The sequence below is a fragment of the Cyanistes caeruleus genome, chromosome 9 (assembly GCF_971803275.1).
Source record: "Cyanistes caeruleus chromosome 9, bCyaCae1.hap1.1, whole genome shotgun sequence".
In the NCBI taxonomy this organism is placed as follows: Eukaryota; Metazoa; Chordata; class Aves; order Passeriformes; family Paridae; genus Cyanistes; species Cyanistes caeruleus.
Genome location: NC_141709.1, coordinates 32,439,806 through 32,457,639, shown reverse-complemented (window position 1 = coordinate 32,457,639; position 17,834 = coordinate 32,439,806). Strand labels below are relative to the sequence as shown.

The following is a 17,834-nucleotide window of genomic DNA, read 5'->3' as shown; positions in this document are numbered from 1 at the left end:
GTGATTTCAGGTGGCCTGAAAAAGAAATTTTCTTGTGTGAAGAGGTTTTTAAACTTGTCAGGGGTGTGTGATCAATCCAAGTCTTGTTGGCTCGGGTCAGAAATCGATGTGAAATGGCTCCGTGTCTCCATGGGGGATTGCGGTGGTTGCCCAGGGAGGAGGAGAGAAATGCAGACAAAAGGGTTTTCCTAAAAGCACCTAAAATTTCCCACTTTGGCCACGTGGGAGTTATTCAGTGTCATGGCAGCAAAGCTTGACTTGTCCCAAGGTCAAGGAGGTAGAAACCAGCAGCTTGGAAGAGACCAGAAGCCACAGCAGGGCTTCATTGTTTTCTCTCAAAACTTGTGGGATTGAGGCAAAGAGAGTAAACATTAGAAACGAGGCACCTCAGATTTTTGTCTGCCTTCTGACTGTGGAGCACTTTTGTTTCAGGGCTTTGGGTGCTTTTTGTGATCGCCTGGCTCTGGGAAAGAAGACTTTAGGGAAAACACCACAGTTTTCAAGGGACGGGATAAAATCACAAGAATCGACCAAAGCTTTTGTAAGTCCTTGGCTGGAATGAGCTGGAGGTCAGTCAGAAAAGAGGTTATCAGAGGAGGGGGTGAATGTGATCATTTTCCCCTCCTGGTAATCCATAAAAGAGGGAGAGAGTTTGGATATCTGATACCTCCAGGTCTGACCCGTCTCTAATGGAAATGCTGGCAGGAAGCTCGTAACATTTATTAGACAGCAACGAGCAGCTTTAATAAAATCAGTGTCCACACAACTTTATTATAGACGTTGGGAAAGGGGCCTGAAATGGCTGTTTAAGTACCAAGGGTTGCACACCCAGGGCTTGCTGAAAGAGATCCTCTTCTTTATTAAGTGCTGCCGGGTTCATTATTCAGCTTCCTTGTGAACGTCTCCGTTCAAACCCCGGGGAGGCCCCACACGCCTCCAGGATGTTTTCCATGCGCACAGCCCCCAGCTCCAGCCCCATCCGCCTCCTCCTCCGCTGCTTTTTTTGCAGAGAGGGTGGGAGGCCAGCCTGGACCTCTCCATCATCAGCCACAAGCTGATGGGTTGCAGAGAGAGCTCGTCCCTCTCCAGCACTCCCAAATTGCTTCCAGCTCCCAGCTCTGCTCTGGAGATGCCCCGGGCAGGCAGCAGCCGAGGGAGTTTCCTCTTGGGGTGCGATAAGATCCCGGTGCTGAGGGGCCCCCATTGTCATCAGCCACGTGCTGAGACCATCCATTGGCCCCAGGATGAAGGCTCTTCCCATAACTTACAGGTTTTGCATCCTAAATCCAGTCCTGCTCTGCCTCAGCACGTGCCGTGGGTGATACCAGCACAGAGGGAAGGCTGCCCAGCACGTGTGGTGTGGCTGCCGGCTGGGATGGATCCGGCTTGGAAACTTTTCCTCCTGGTGCTGTTGGGTTTATAGCAGTGGCTCAGGCATTGTCTGGTCTCTCCAGTTTAATTTTGGGTCTGCTCAGCTGCCTTCTGCCCCCTCAAGCTGCCATTCCAAGGGATGTTGTGGGACACAGGACCAGTGGCAGTGGTGATTTTGTGATGCCAGACAGATGTGGGAAGGTGGCTGGTGGGCTCCCAGGATTCAGACCTCATCCATCAGGAACCCTGTTTGCTCTCACTTTGGGAAACCTCATGACAACTCCTTGCAAACCAGGACTTTAAACTGCTTTTATTTAGCTAGGTATTTATTTAATCCCACAAAGTTTTCAAACCTCTTTTTTTTCTCTCCTGGAGGGAAACTCCTTCCCGCGGCTGTGCCAGCGGGCAGCGGATCACAGCGGAGATCCCACCCGTGTGCACATCCCCAGCAGACTGGAAGTGGGTTATTTTTCTTCCTCTGCAGTGAAAACAGGATTGAAAAATCTGTACAACAAATATTCCCCGAGAGGCCATTTTTATTCCTGGTATGTCCATTTGCAGTGGTAGCTCAGCCGGTTGTTGTGCAATCCAGACCGCCTGGATGGAGCAGGTTTGGTGTAACCCTTTGGGTGCCGAGGGTCAGCTCTGTCTGAGGGTCACCCTGAGGTGATGCTGCCGCTCTGCTCAGCCCTGTGAGGCACATCTGGAGTGCTGTGTCCAGCTCTGGGCTCCTCAGGACAAGAGGGACACGGAGCTGACAGTGGAGGCTGTGGGGATGAGGAAGGGCCTGGAGCATCTCCGTGCCCAGGAAAGACTGAGAGAGTTGGTCCTGGTCAGTCTCAAGAAGAGAGGACTGAGAAGGGGCCCCGTCCATGGATATAAGTATCCAAAGGGAGGTCTCAGATGGACAAGGATGGACCAGGCTGTGCTCACTGGTGCCCAGCAATGGGACAGGAGGAATGGGCAGAAACTGATGCCTGGGAATTTCTTGAACACGAGGCAGAACTTCTTTCCTGGGCAGTGACCGAGCCCTGCACAGATTGTCCAGAGAGGCCATGGAGTTTCCCTCAGTGGGGACGTTCCAGACCTGTCTGGACACACTCCTGAGCAGGGTGCTCTGTGATGACCCTGCTGGAGCAGGGAGGTGGCACTGGATGATCTCAGTTGTCCCTGGATCGCTTTGTGATGGATCTGTGGTGGAGAGGAGAGGGGGTGAAGGCCAAACCTGCCATCCCACAGGGATTCTCTGTGGGCAGGGGAAGGCAGCATCCAGGGAGGCAGCAGTGGTGGCCAGGAGGGGTGGATGGGATGGCTCTTGAGCCACTTTAGGGCCGTCTGGTTCCTCTCATCCATGGGAGCAGCCGGCAGAGCAAACCCCCCCGGCAGCTGCGGTGCCTGATGTGAAGCAGCAGCAGTTTCAGGCCATGACCTCAGTTCTCATGCCTGGGGGACAACCTTGGTGAACCCCTTCCCCACTTCCCACCCTGCAGCAGCCCTCTTGGGCAAAGCTATCAGAGGCTGGATGTGAATCCATCAAGCACCAGCCCATAATGAATTAATTTGCGTGTTTTGACTCCTTCCCTTTGTAGCTCCCGATTAAAAGCTTATTTAAAGGGTCACAGACTTCTTCAGTTCCAGAGGGATTAAATGAGGGAACAACTGTAGGTAATTGCAATGAGGAAATGCCCCAAATTAAAGCTTCCTGCTAGGTCTGTCCAGTGGGAAAACCAAACAATTCTTTCAGAATGACTTTACATCAGCATCATACAGAAATACGTGTATTTTTTCTGTCGTGCTGCTTTGTCTGGAGAACACAAGTGGCAGAATGTGCTCAGAAAAGACGCACAAGCGTAACTAAAGCAGAAGAATTCAGCAGAAAACGAGCCAACGTGCTCTGGAGTTGGTTTGGAACCTCAGGCTCAGTAATTGCTTGTGAAAGCAGAAAGCCATCGACACCGAGCCGTGGCCCCGTGCGGTGTGGGATGGAGCCGCGTGGGAAAGGCGGCATTTGGGAAAGGCAGTGTTTGGGAAAGGCGGCATTTAACCGGCTGCTGAAATTATTTTTCATTCCTTGGGTCGGAAGTTTAACCCATCCGTGCCTCGGGGAGAGCTGGCAGAAGGACAAACACTGCTGGTTGTCTACGCGTCCAGATACTCTGCTTCCTGCAAAGGCAAAACTTGTCTGCTTTTCTTCAAAGTTAATGTGTTAAAGTCCCGTTTGGGGGGTTGCAGGGAGCTGGAGCAGCGCCAGCAGCTCTGCTCTCACACAGTGACAAGATGTGGTTTTCCTCCCTAGCGTGAGATTTGGGTTGTGCTGCTCGTTCAGCGATGGGAAAGGTGCTGTGTGATGGGAGTCCCTGGTGAGAGCCCCCAGCAGAGCCCCCGGCTCCCAGGGGATGCCTCTGCTTCCCAGGGTTTTCTTTCCCAGCCCTGGAAGAGTTTTGCAGCCCTGAACCCCTCGGCCTTTGCAAGCGTGAGGTTGTTGCAAGTTCAGTGCAGAGACTGAGGGATTTGTCCCTGTTGCCAGCCTGGAGGGGCAGCAATCCAGGATGCCCGAGGGGAATGCCAATGCTCGGGACAGGCTTGGGACGGGCACTCTGCCCAAAATGCCACGAGCACCCTGCCCAAAATCACAGAATCACAGACTGCTTTGGGTTGGGAGGCACCTTAAAGCCCTTAAATCTCCTTCCACCCCTTGTCATGGGCAGGCACATCTTCCACTATCCCAGGCTGCTCCAACCTGACCGTGGCCACTTGCAGGGATCCAGGGGCAGCCACAGCTTCTCCGGGCAGCCCATTCCACGTGTCTGCTCCGCCAGCTGGAAGTTTGGATGGACAACCCCAGAGCCAGGGGCTGGAGAGTTTGATACGGACAGTGGCACTGTCCCCCCCCCGGGGACACCGGGACACTCTGTCCCTGCATCCATCCCGTCCGGCATCTCCTGGGGCTGCGGATGGATGGGGACGAGGGCGAGGGGCTGCTCCACACGTGGGAACGCCGGGAGGATTTGGGGACACTGAGCCCTTCTGCAGCTTCCCCCAGGCTGCGAGTGGCAGCAGCCGGCTGCGTTTCCTGGGGAGAGGCGCTGGTGGAATTGCTAATGCTCCAGCCGGAGGTGCAGCATGCGGAGGGCTGCAGCTGCAGCATCAGGTACGGCAACAACCCCGCCGTTGGTTATTGACTCTCTCTCCATTATCAGCCCTGATAAGGAAGCGCCCCCCTCGACAGCCCAGGCAGAGCTTGGTGCTCTGGGTTTTCTGGGAAAGGTAACTATTCCCTGGAAAAGTAACTCGCTTTGTGCACCGGGATTCGACTGTCCTCGTAAAGGTCATCCGAGAGCCGTGGGCTGCTCTGTTGGAAAATCAATCCCTCTTTTGTGCTTCTTGGTTTAAACTTGTATTTGCTTTCTGAGCAAGGTCACAGCTCAGCTGACCAACTTTGTAACTGCTGGAACAGGCTGGGGTCCAGCCACGCCGCGTTTGCTGCTCCGAACCCTTCGCTGCCGGCTCTGGCCATGGGAGAAGATGCTTTGGAGGGAGGCGAGAGCTGCTGCTCCTCGGGGGGTTTGTAGGTGCCAGCGTGAGCAGGTAACATGACAAAATGCTTTGCTAACCAGTTTTTTCCTTTCACCACGAAGTGCTGGAGCTGCTGCTGCACTGCAGGAGAACAGACAGGCAGAGCTCAAATCGTGTTGTGTTACAGCTAACAGGACTGTGCTGGTGGATTAGCTTGTTATCTGTGGGCTCAGGGTTAACTGTTTCCCAGTTAAAATTACTAGCAAGACACTCTGGGAGAATGGATTTTGTGGATGTTTGTGGTATGTGGTTGAGTTAATTTGTAATTTAAATGTTTGGGGGTGTTGTGGCGCTCTCCTTTCTGCCGGCTGGGGTGGCTGGTGGAGCTGCTCCCATTGCCTGGCAAGTGGCATGGAGTGAAAGAAGGGTTAAATGTGAGTGTAAAGAGCCAGTGTTTGAGTCCAGGCTGGTTAAAAAGACAGCACATTGTCCCTTCAAAGGGGCTGCCCCAGGGAATAAAACCACTTCACTCTGTGCTGTTGCCTTCTCACATACTTGGCTTCTCCGTTTCCATTTCTTGATGTATTTATTCCTGCCTTGAGAAAAACAGCCTAATTCCAATCTGGATTAATCCTCTCTGTCTAGCCAAGGTGAAAATCAGCGATGCATAGGACGAAAAGAAATGTTGTCAATTTTATTTAATGGAGAAAACTCAGCAAATATAGAACCTGACAGAGGGTCAGGCTAACAGGTTTTAGCAGGATGGAGATGCACCTAAAGCTGTTACCCTTCCTCAAATTATGGGCTGGACCCTGGGTGTAGGGGTCTGCTACTTCTGGCAGATGACTTCATATTTAAACTCATTTTTCTTAGGGACAGGCATGGGAGAGCAGCTGTGGGGTCCAAAGAAGCACATTTTTGGCTCTAAGCCATCCTTCTCCGTGCCTGAGCTGCCCCAGAGGGGACAGGAGAACATCAGCAAGCTGGTTGGGTACATTCAGCATCCTTTTACGAGGTGATTTTGAAGAAGATTGGTCAAAGGAGAGTAGTCGTAGTATCAATTTGGGCTGCAGAGTTGGGACCTGGCCAGCTCATAAATGATCCAAATAGATGCAATTATCTAGATATTAAAAACCATCCTATTCACTGGCTTTCCCCCCCACTTCTGAATAAATGACCTAGAAGAGTAGAGTGTAGCTGGTTAGGCTGGAATTGTCTGCAGTTGGAAAATTAAGGGAAAGCAACAACATTTGAGAAAGAGGCTGGTGTTTGTTTTGGCACGTGCTGTTTGTTGGCAGGAGGAGACAGAAGGAGCTGCCCTCTGCAGAAGGAGTGTGGTTAATTGGAGAGCACATCAGGAGCTTTCCAGGAGCTCACAAGGTGCTGGGTGGGCATCAACATGACCCTCTGTGACCCCAATGGAGCTTTGGAGAGCTTTGATGTTCTCCTTGGGCTTGGACCTTCCTGATTTTCCATCAAGGCTGTGCATTGACCATAATCATGCCTACCTGATTGACAACTAATTGTTCCTTTAAAAGGTTTTGATCTTTCAAAGGATTTGTTACAGAGTCATAGAATGGCTTGGGTTGGAAGGGACCTTGAAGATCATCTCATTCCATGGGTGGGGACACCTTCCACTAGACCAGGTCACTCACAAGTTGGCCTTGGACACTTCAGGGATGTGGCAATGTCCTATGGTAACAGTACAGCAGGATTTGACTTCATTTTTTAGCTGGTCTTTGGTAAAGGTCAGCTGGAGTCCCTTTGTGGGGAGCTCTGGAACTGTGGTCAAGTGCTAAAGCCCTCGCTGAGGCAAAGCTCTGCAGGCAGAAAATGAGTTCAGACTCGAGTGGTTTGGTCCATGAGATGGGTGTGAGCTGGGGCTGGCTCAGCACAGGCTTTGTGCTGCTCTGTCCTGCCCTGAGAATGTTGCATAGCTCAGGGATGCACTGGAGGAGCAGGGATGGACTTCCAAGAGGCTGTGGAACCGTCTCTGGCCAGGAACCAAACTGGATACTGTAAGGAGAATCATAAACAAACAACCTACTGTTCAGGAAACTCCCACTTCATCCTCTGTAGCAGAAATTAAAACCAGACCTTCTCCCTTGGAGCGTTGTTGTCGTCCTCGCACAAGCCAAGCACAGTTGGACTCTGATGTCCAACTGCCCCAACCTCCTTCACCCTTCCCTGCCTCCTCCCTGTGCCTTTCTAAAGGACTGGGAGGACAAAAGCTTTACCCAGGACCTTTCTTGGTTTTTCCCAGCCTTAATTTCTCATGCTCCAGGATGGTCTCATCTGGGTCCACGTGATGGGAAGGAGCTGGAGGGTAACACAGCCCAGAAATGGTGTGAAGATCTCAGTGCTGGCTGTGGTGGATTTCCACCTGAAGTTGTTCCCTGAGCTGAAAGCAATTTATCTGTGGTTCAGTGCAATTTGGTGAAGGTTTTTAACAGTAGGGACGTGAAGTCTTGTCATTTGAACAAGATTCAACATAAATTTTGAATCTTTGCTTGTTATGGATTTAAACAAAAAAAGGCAAACCAGTAATTTCTGTGTGTAGTTTATATCCCTGTTGTCAGGGATCTTTTATCATGTTGGATATCTCCAGCTCCAAGGGGTCAGTGAAGGGTCCCTGTGCTCAAGTAATCCCAAATGTCTGTCTGTCCTCACTGGCCATCAAACCCTGTGTAATGCAGGGGATGTTTTACAAGGACCAGCTCCCTGGGATGTGTCTGTCAAGCACAAGTTGTTGCCTCTGGAAAAGGAGCTATTGATTTTAGCAGCTTCAAAGCTCTTGGACACCATTGGGCTGCAGAAGATGGGAAGTGGGAGGGGGGTGGCCTTTGAAGACTTGTAAGGCTTTAAGGAGAGATGAAGTTCCCATGGCTGTGTTATTTTATTAAATTAAAAATATCCATTTCTTTTTTTTCAGGGGTGAAGCGACTCCTCAGCCCTTGCCAGAAGATGTTTAAGTGACAGCCCAGTTAGACCCCACCATGGAGAAGACAGAAGGTATGGAGCCTACAGGATGTTTATTTGTTCATTTATTCCTTGAAAAAAAAACAAAACAAACCAACCAAGCCCTGGAGTAATTTCCTTACCAGAAATGCTGTAAATAACCTGTTCTCTGTAGATGTGGGGGTGAGTTGAAAAATGCATCGTTCATTATTATGCAGATTTCTTAAAAACTGCAGCAAAGCAGCTCCCAGCTCTAGATCAGCTCATATTTGTCCTCACATGCTCTGTGACAGATCCCTGCTCCCACCCTCCAGCTGTGCTCCTGTGCCCTGGGATGACCCCAGTGGTGCCTTCCCTCTGTCCTTCCTCTGACTTCCACCCAGACAGCGCCTCAGAATCTCAGTGATGCTCTGTGATGAGCAGCACCAAAATCTGTTCCAAATTGTCCTCATCCTCTCCAGCTGCTCCACCAGGATGGAGACAAAGGGGTCAGCCACGGGCCCTGGTGCCTCCTCCTCCTCACTGAGCCCAACTTGTTTGCTCAGAGGTGCAGAGCAGCCCAAACCACTGTGATTTCAGGGACTTGCATAAAGGGAACCATCAGTGGTGCAGAAGTTGAACTGTTAACCCCCAAGCTGGAAACCTGGGGGCTGTGAACGGAAATTTGCAGGCTGGAGATGGCTGTGTTAACAGCGTTGAAGTGGGAGATTTGGGTGGAGAGCTGTTGTTTGCCTGTGCTGGCTGGGTGGGCAAACACTCTGACACCCATTTAGTGGTGATTTGCCTCCATTAGGAGCAGTGCTGGGAGCTGAGCTGGTCACCTTGAGATGAGCGTGTTCCGCATGGCCGCGGCTGGTGCTGTCTGTGTCCAGCCTCTCTGCCCAGATCCATCATTTGCAAGGAATAATTTGTGACCTGGTGGTTGCAGGTGAAGCGAGGCAATGATTTTCCTCCTTGGTGTGCACTGAATTTCCTGCTTATGCCACTGGAAAGTTAAAACCAAACCAAAAGCCTTGAAAAATGTCATTGTCATAGATTGATCCCATATTCTATTATTGAGCTGGATTTATTATCACCAGGCAGCTCTCTGTACCTACACAGACACGTAGCTCTGCCTGCAAAACCTGCTGTTTGCTTAATTGCCAATTAGAGCCATGATTTCAGGAAATTTTTGGCTTCCTCAGTGCAACAATTACCTGATGTACCTCTGGAAAACCAGATCAGAGCTTGGTGCGTGCCACTGTGTCTCTGCACAGCTTCACCACGAGCCTCCACGATAATGAGCTGCAGCCCCTGCCTGCCCAAAACTGAGATGAAAAGAAAAAAACATCTTCCCCTTGCTCTAAACAATTTTTTTCCCCAAAATTTAATAATTTCTTCTTTTTCTGGGGGTTGTTCCAGCAGATGGCCAGCCACCCAAACCCGATGGGGACAGGGAGCAGCCCCACAGCCTCCCCTACTCCCTGGAGACACCCTACGGCTTCCACTTGGACCTGGACTTCCTCAAGTACGTGGATGACATCGAGAAAGGCAACACCATCAGGAGGGTCCACATCCACCGCAGAGCCAAGCAGCCCAAATTCAACACCCTGCCCCGAAACTTCAGCCTGCCCGAGAACGGCTCCCGCGCCTGCTCCAGCGCCTCTCCCAGCAAGAGCTGGACCTCCACCTGCTCCTTCCCGCAGCGAAAGGCATCCCTGGGCGAGGAGCCCCCCCGAGCCCCGCTGCCCGCCGAGGCGGAGGAGCCGAGCTACCGCCGGAGAGCGCTGCTGGCCGAGACGCGGCGGCAGGCGGAGCTGGGCTGCCCGCAGGATGCGCTCCGGGCGCGGCCGCAGCTGCTGCGAGCCTCCAGCATGCCCGATGCTCTGCCCCCCGGCCAGAGCCCCCCGGCCGGAGCCTCGCCCCTCCGGACCCCTCCGCAGCACCGCCACGACCAGGGAGGCTCCGAAAGCACCTCCCGGCCCGGCTCGGCCAGCAGCGCGGTAACCCCGCAGCGGGAGATGAGCTGGGAGCAGGACGGCTCCTTGGGGCATCCCGGCTCCCTGGGGCATCCCGGCTCCCTGGGGCATCCCGGCTCCCTGGGGCATCCCGGCTCCTTGGCGCATCCCGGCTCCCTGGGGCATCCCGGCTCCTTGGGGCATCCCGGCTCCTTGGGGCATCCCGGCTCCTTGGGGCATCCCGGCTCCCTGGGGCATCCCGGCTCCTTGGGGCATCCCGGCTCCCTGGGGCATCCCGGCTCCCTGGGGCATCCCGGTGGGGTTCTGCCGGGGCTGGGCCCCGTGCAGCCCCCCTGGCAGAACCAGCAGCTGCAGGTGGTGATGGAGAGCGGGGGCGAGGAGAGCGATGCCGCCGATGCCGGGAGTGAAGCAGCACCGCCGGCTGCCCCCCAGCTGGCAGAGGAGAACGTGAGCCCTGCGGAAAGGCTAAGCGTGAGCGAGGTAGATCTGAATGTGCTGAAGGAAGGTGAGAAGAGGAATGTCCAGGATGGAGGGGACAAGGAGGACGGTGTTCCCCAGGCTCCTGATGGGGGAGAGCCCGGTGGAGTCGCGGCACTGAAGCAGCAGATTGCTGAGCTGGAGGAGCAGCTGGCTAAGAAGAAAGAGGAGCTCGAGCAGGTCAGGGCAGTGCTGGAGCAGCAGGATCATGAGATCCAGGAGAAGGAGAAAAGCATTAAGCTGCTGGCCAGCTCCAAAGCTCAGCTGGAAGAGCAGCTGTGCCAGGAGAAGTCCAAAGAGGCTGAGCCGCGGTGGCGGCGGGGCAGCGGGGCCTTGCAGTGCCTCGATGCTGCGGTGAACACCGAGCTCTCACAGGTGACAGGGGTCAGGCAGGTCCAGGACAAAGGCATCAACGTCAATATCCCACTCTCCACCAGATCCATCGGCTGTGGTGCCCACGGGGCAGACGGCACCAACGCGCAGGCCGCGGAGGTGGGCGCGTGCGGAGAGCAGGGACTGGCGGGCGCTGGAGCAGAGGGACGTTCTGGTGAAGCCAGCATGGAGGCTGGAATTCCTGCTCCGAGCTTCACCCAGCTGCAGATCCACGAGCACCCCAGTGACGACAACCAGAACCACCAGAACTCCCTTGGCCCAAACACAGGCGGAAGCCAGGCAGGCTTTGGAGAAGATAAACCTCGGGAAGGGCTGCAAGAGGAAGGTGCCCCTGGCCACGAGGACGTCCCGGCTGTTGACCCCATCGGGCAATATGTCAAAAAGATCCAGGAGCTCCTGCAGGAGCAGTGGCTGTGTTTGGAGCACGGGTACCCCGAGCTGGCCAGCGCTATCAAGCAGCCGGCCTCCAAGCTCAGCTCCATCCAGAACCAATTAGTTAATTCCCTAAACTCCCTGCTCTCTGCCTACTCCTCGCAAGGGCCCGTGGATAAGGAGAATTCCAACACACACTATCAACAGTTGGGTAAATAATATTGGCAGAGGCTTCGATGTGTCTGGGCCAAATCCTTTCCCATTTATTCCAGCGTGGAGCAGGGTGGGGTGTGGTGGAACAGTTGTTGTCAGTCAGATCAGGAATAGTCTCGACAAACACGATGAGAAAGGCAAATCCCTGCACATCACAAGTTATGGATCTGACATGAAAAAAAGCAAACAAAATGATGTAGGAGCTCATAAAGCAGTGGCTCATTTATATGCAGGATCAGCTTCCAAAAGCTGTCACGCTGGTGGCTGTTCCATCAAATAAACATTCTTTTTATTCAGATTGGACATCTCAGTTTGCAAGAATATGAGGCTGGTGCTCATCTGGGGTAAATCAGTGTGGAGTTCTCCAGAACCCAAACCAGTCAAACTAACTGAGCAACCAGGCTGGGAAAAGACCTGTCCCCCCGCTCACAGACCTTCATCTAAAATAATTTGAGCTTGTATGAAGATGGGAATCCAATGCCATCTTCACTGGGAGAGGGAGGGAAGGGACTTGCAAATAGACAAGTGACTTATTCCTTAATATATAGACGCTATTCAAAGTCCAGTGAAAACCTCATCCATGTAGTATTATAGCAGATTCATATAGGAATTTCCCAATACATTACTACTAGGGAAAAAATCCCCAAAAACCAAAACAGTATTACAAAAGTAAAATCTATTCATAGGACAAATACATAATTCCCTGTCACTTCCTTTATATTCCCAGTCACCTGGAGAGGTTTGAGACCTGTATTAAAGGTGGCAGGGCAGGTTCAGGTTGTGGCCAGCTGCACCTGTAGTTTTGCAAGACATCAAAAGACTCTCATAAGATGAAGTAAGATGCTTACAGTTATGATTTGTAGCTTGTTGCTAGAGGTTGGGAATAATTATTGCTAATTATGGCACGTCTGCTTAATTAATCTATTATTTTGTATTTTGGTAGAAAACTCTCCAACCACAAGTCTTAAATCCATCATGAAAAAGAAAGGTTATGGTTTCCATGCAGGAGGCAATGGGACCAAAAAGAATCTCCAGTTTGTTGGGGTAAATGGTGGGTAAGCATCCATTCAGAAGATAAAACCTGCCTTTTAACGTGGAATGCCCTCTGTATCGCTGGAGAAGTCATTCCTTCTCCCCCTCTTTCCCCCTCCAAACCTCCTGATTAAAAGGCCAGTTGAAATGGAGCCTCTTTTCTCCCTTCTTTAATCCAGCACTGATAACCTGTGAGTAACCCTGTGAAGGAAAGGTGATGGTGTGTTCAGAGCAGCGGGGACTGACCCTCTCTGCACGCCCTTCTGCTGGGGCTTCATCCCAAACCCAGCTGGGGAAGGTGGGAAGATCCCATGGGAAGATACCCTATGAGGATTCCCACTGACCTTGGTGGGTTTTGGAGGAGGCCAGCACTGCCTGAGTGGGCACACTGCCACTAACCTGCCCCCATGCTCCAGCAAAACCGACAGCAGCTGGGAAAAGGCTGCTTTGGTAAATGAGGAATTACTTTGGGGTGAAGGAGACTTTAGTTTGTGCTCCCCATTCCAGGTGTGTCCAATATCCAACACTCTGTGAGCTAAGCAGAGGCAGCATCTCCTGCTGAGGTGTGCTGGCATGAAGACACTGGCAGTGTCAGTGTCCCTGGGCTGGGCACACAGCTGGGTGCTGCTTTCTGCTCACACCCTGCTCCTCTGACTGCCCAGCTGCTGGCTTCTACCACATGGGTACAACTTGTAGGGACTGGAGGAGTCTTGATTACTTTGGGGAAAGTTTTGGGGTTCATCAGAGTGAAATGTTCTGTTTTGTGGAAGATATTATTAATATTAATGCTTTTAGACAAGCAGAGGAGAGATCTCTATCAGGGCTGCTGGAATGGTGGATTCATTGTGCAAACACAGCTTTTGTCTCGTGCTCCTCGAGGCTGCCGGTGCCGCCAGTCCCTCCTTGCCACAGGGGCCGTGCTGCTGTCACCCTGCCACAGCTCCCAGCAGGGAGGCAGCTCTCAGCCCCTGCCTGGGCTGTGAGAGATGGACATCCCTCCAAACCCTGAAGTAACCCTGCCTGCTGCTCATTAACTGCTTCTGTCACACTCCTGCTGCTTAAGGCGCCAAACAAAGACTAACCCCGACTCCGGCTGTGGCTCAGACCTTTTAACTCGCTGCTTGTCACCCTGGGCTTCACCCAAGGCCCGTTGGAGTCAATGAGCCTTGGTCAGGCCCCGTGGCTGGGGAAGGAGGGAGTAACATGTGCTGTCCTCAAATAGCTACGAGACAACGTCAAGCGAAGACACGAGCTGTGACGACAGCGCTTCGGACGGCGACACCGACACCGAGGACAGAGCCGGGGACCTGGAGCCCGAGCAGGCTGGAAGGGAAAGCAAAGAGGCTTCCTCAGGGGAGAAGAGTGAGGATGATGATGATGATGAGCAGGAGGCATCAGCAGGAGCAGCACCCTGCTCTCAGCACCAGGCTCACAGGTAACCAGGACACCGGGTGGTGGCTGCAGGACACAGGGTTGGGTCAGGGCTGCTTCTGCTGGTGGAACAGCAGTGCTGACCTCTGCAGGCAAGGGAAAAGGCTTCAAAGTGCTAAATATTTTCTGAGTTACTGCAGAATCTAATGGGGATTGATTCAGGCCCTACACTTGACAATGAGTCACGTCTGGTGAGTTAGCTCATTTCTCCCCACTCATGGAAAGTTTTTTGGTAAAGTTCTTTACAGGTTCAGGACTAAGATTTTTTTTCCCCCCCCTCCAACCTTAAGGATTTTTGTAATAGATGAAGTTTACCACACAAATCTGTGACTCTGGGCTTAAACCTTTGCTTAAGTGCTTAGCTTTGTATCTAAAATCTGTGTTAAGTCAACTTGGGACAACTTCTGTCCAATAATTTAAACACTTAAATGTGTTGAACATATTCCAACCTCATCTGCCTGTGTTCTCCTACTTGCTTCAATACCTCCTGCAAGTCCTGTCCCATGGTGGATTTACCAAACTCTTTTCCCTTTAGATGCAAACCCTCTGAAGATTTCCTTGCTGCCTGCCAGCTCCTCAGTGAACACCTCCCAGAAATCAGGAGCACAAGCAACAAACATCTGGTACAGATATTTCCCAATCTTGTTTCAGACACGGTTCATGCTCTTTGTTCACTTTAATGGACAAGATTATCCTGATGGCACATTGCAGGCTGTGCCCTGGACAGCTTTGTGAAGGGAGGGGGGTGAGTTGACATCTGAGTCAGTTTTAGAACAGCAAAAAAGAGAGGAAAAGTGGGGGGGGAAAAAAGGAAGATGAAGGTTTTGTCTGGTTACTCATCCAAGTTACCACAGGAAATTCTTTTCCCCTCAAGTTGTAGCAGCAATCACAAACCCACAAGCTAAATTCTGGCTGGGTGGTGCCAGAGGACGTGGGGGCAGGAGCAGGGGCAGCCACCGCTCCACAGGGACAGTCACGGTGACACCTTGGTGTTTGCAGCAGCACGTCCTCGGCTCCATCTCCCAGGAGTGGTTCCAGGTGTCCAGCCACAAATCTTCCAGCCCAGAGGTGGTGGCAGCGTACCTGGAGGCGCTGGGGGCCATCCAGCCCCAGCTGCTGGAGACCATGGTGAACCTGCCCGACAGGAACGGCAACACAGCTCTGCACTACAGCGTGTCCCACTCCAACTTCCCGGTTGCAAAGCTCCTGCTGGACACGGGTAGGAACGGCCACCCTGCTCAGCCAGGCCCTTCCTTGGGCTGGGAATGGCTCTCACCAAGGGGTTGTGTCCCCACCAGTGGTGCCTACACAGGGAATGGGGACATGGGCAGTCCCAGACATGGCAAACATTGAAGGGAATCCAGGCTCCTCCCTGGGAGCTCAGTCAGGAGCTAAAGGAGGTGGGACAGAGGTGGGGCTGAGGACCAGCAAACACCTACCTGCAAGGGCCCCATCCAGGAGACAAACATGGAGACAAGGTCCATCCAGGAGAAAAACAGGGGCCTGAGATCCATCCAAAATAGGAGGATGGGGCTGAGGTCTGTCCAGGAGACCTGGCTGACCTCAAGACCGGCATCCATAGTCATCCATAGCTCAGCTCTGGGGCCATGGATGTAGCTGGGGGTCCCAGCTGAGGCTCCTCAGGGACATTAAGGCTCATTAGAGCCCTCACACATCTTGAGGTTTTGCAGCCTGACTTTGGGGATGGCTCAGGGATGCTGTATCCAAAGGGATGTCCCTGATGGCCCCAGTCCAGGTGGGATGGGGTGGCCCCCAGCTTCCTGCAGCAGCCAGATCATGGCTCGGGGCAGGAGGATCAGACCCATGAGAGCACAAGAAACCCGCCAGCACCACAGAAAAACTCCCATGTTAAACTGTTGAACTTTCAGCTTGTGTTGCAATGAAAGAACAAAAATCTCAGCTGAGCTTGTACAGGGCAAAAATGTGCTCGTACTCCAAGAGAAGAGAGGCACTTTGGCCTTTTTTCATGGGCCGGACAATCCAAGAAATGTTTGGGAAATGGCAGATTATCATACACATCTATAACCCGATTGTTGCCACAGAGGCACAGGGAGGGAAGGGTTTGAGGCAGCTGGTTCCTCAGGGCGAGGCTGGACCAGAGCCCTCACCCTCAGACACAGCTCATTCCTCGTGGTGGAGCTGGAAGTGGGCTCTTTGAAGTGAAAAATGAGTGAATCGGGGCCAGGATGTTTTCCGCGCCCGTTGGGTGATGGGCTCTGCTGCTCCCTTGCCACGGGAGCCAAAGCAAACAGCCCACAGCTCCAACCAGCATGTGCTTGAGGCATTAATTATCCCCTTTAATTTCTATTTGTTGTGGTCTTCAAAGTTAATTGATTTGACCTCAACAGTTGTAATTAACTGTAGCACCAGGGGCCGTTTAATGCTGCGCTCACAAGCCTGGATATTTAAAACAGATAAATCCTTGTCCTGCATCATTATGGAATAACTCCTTTTTCTGGGAATGTAAGATTCCCCACGTTGTGTGACTCCCTCTTTCCTTTCTGTTCCCTCTGGGTGATCCACCATGGGCTGGATCCATCCCCTGCAGGCACGTGCTGCCTGGACCTGCAGAACCGCGCCGGATACACGGCCGTGATGCTCACGCCGCTGGCGGCCCCCGAGACCCGCCAGGACATGGAGGTGGTGATGAGGCTGCTGAAGGAGGGGGATGTCAACCTGAGAGCTGCCCAGGTGTGTGACAGGAAACAGCTGGGGGAATAATTTGGGTCCTTACCTCCCATGGCAGCGCCAGGCTGAGACTGGGCAGCAGGTCTGGGGTTGGAGTTGCTGCTTCCCAAATGTTCCAAAAGGAACCTCAGCTGAGTTGCAGCGTGGCCACCCAGCAGCTCCCTGGGAAGGGGTGTGACAGCTGGGGGAAGTGGAGAAACTAAAAAAGGCTGAAAATTTTGCAAAGAAGTTTTCCTGAAGTAGAAGTGGCAGCAGGGAGGAGCAGTGAGGGATGGATCCCAGGGCATGGGAGCCCCAGGTTTGCTGGTGAGCTTCATCAGAGTCACACATTTGGGTTTAGAGATGAGAGTGCCCTCATCCATCTCTGCTCTCAAACTGCTGTAAAAGTTACTCCAGATCTGAATTAAACCTCCCAGGAGGATTTGGGGAACCCACATCTGGGGGCAGCTGGGCAGTTTGGCCATGCTGCTGCAAGGACCTTCCACAAGTGAACGGGTGTTTCTCACAACACCTGCTGAGGAGCCCCAGTGTGATTTAATAATAACATGCAATAGGATCAATATTAACAGGAATTATTATCATCTATGTACCATACAATAATGCTGTGCAATGTTGATATGTGTTTATGGGATGTGGGTTAGTGGTGGGCTTGGCAGTGCTGGGTTAAGGGCTGGGCTCGGTGATCTTAGAGAGCTTTGCCAAGCTAAATTATTCAATTATTCTATACATGCTGTTATTATTGTTATTTTTATTGTTATTTTTGTTATTATTATTTATTATTGTCATCCCTGACAGTCTGAGCCAGCAGGGCTGTGGGAGGAGGTGGGCAGGGGGTGCTCAGCCTGTCCCTGTGACCCTGCAGGGAGGCCAGACCGCGCTGATGCTGGGGGTCAGCCACGAGAGGGACGACATGGTGCGAGCCCTACTGTCCTGCCAGGCTGATGTCAACCTGCAGGACGAGGAGGGGACCACGGCCCTGATGGTGGCCTGTCGCCAGGGCAACACCGACATCGTCAGGCTGCTCCTGGCCCAGCCTGGCTGCCAGGTGACGCTGACCGACAAGGTGAGGCTCCACGGCATCACCAGGGCGAGGGGGAAACTCGGCTGGGACCTCGTGTTCTGGGCAGCAATCCCTGAGGGGTGGGTTTTAAGTGAAGAAGTGAGATTTAAGTCCATTTTCTAATCAGGGCACGGCTCTTAGGAGGGTACCCCTGGTTTTGGTGCTGCTGCCACGGATGGGGTGGCTGTGAGAGCATACTGCATCCAGGAGCATTGGTGTAGCCCTGAAAAATCCCAGATGAAATCCTGGGCATGTGGAATCAGCAGAGCATCAGCTCCAAGAAATTAGCAGCAATTAATTCCTCCCCGAGAACGGAGCCTCTCTGTGGGGATGTGTGGGATGGG

The 17,834-nt window shown here is 52.7% G+C and overlaps 1 protein-coding gene across 17 annotated transcripts in view; it reads left to right on the top strand.

Moving 5' to 3' along the window:
- KANK4 (KN motif and ankyrin repeat domains 4) overlaps positions 1–17,834 on the top strand; it is a 32,071-nt gene that overhangs the window by 12,510 nt on the left and 1,727 nt on the right. For 3 of the 17 annotated variants that reach the window (XM_086901818.1, XM_086901820.1, XM_086901819.1), the window contains 8 exons: positions 7,820–7,899; positions 9,250–11,256; positions 12,202–12,313; positions 13,513–13,725; positions 14,257–14,344; positions 14,721–14,940; positions 16,291–16,433; positions 17,293–17,493. In XM_086901818.1, coding sequence (XP_086757944.1) covers positions 7,884–7,899; positions 9,250–11,256; positions 12,202–12,313; positions 13,513–13,725; positions 14,257–14,344; positions 14,721–14,940; positions 16,291–16,433; positions 17,293–17,493 — 3,000 coding nt within the window. In that variant the 5' untranslated portion in view covers positions 7,820–7,883. Of the gene's footprint in view, positions 1–4,119; positions 4,960–7,819; positions 7,900–9,246; positions 11,257–12,201; positions 12,314–13,512; positions 13,726–14,256; positions 14,345–14,720; positions 14,941–16,290; positions 16,434–17,292; positions 17,494–17,834 lie in introns of those variants that run through there. The other 14 variants (XM_086901813.1, XM_086901815.1, XM_086901816.1 and 11 more) reach the window with 10 other exon arrangements.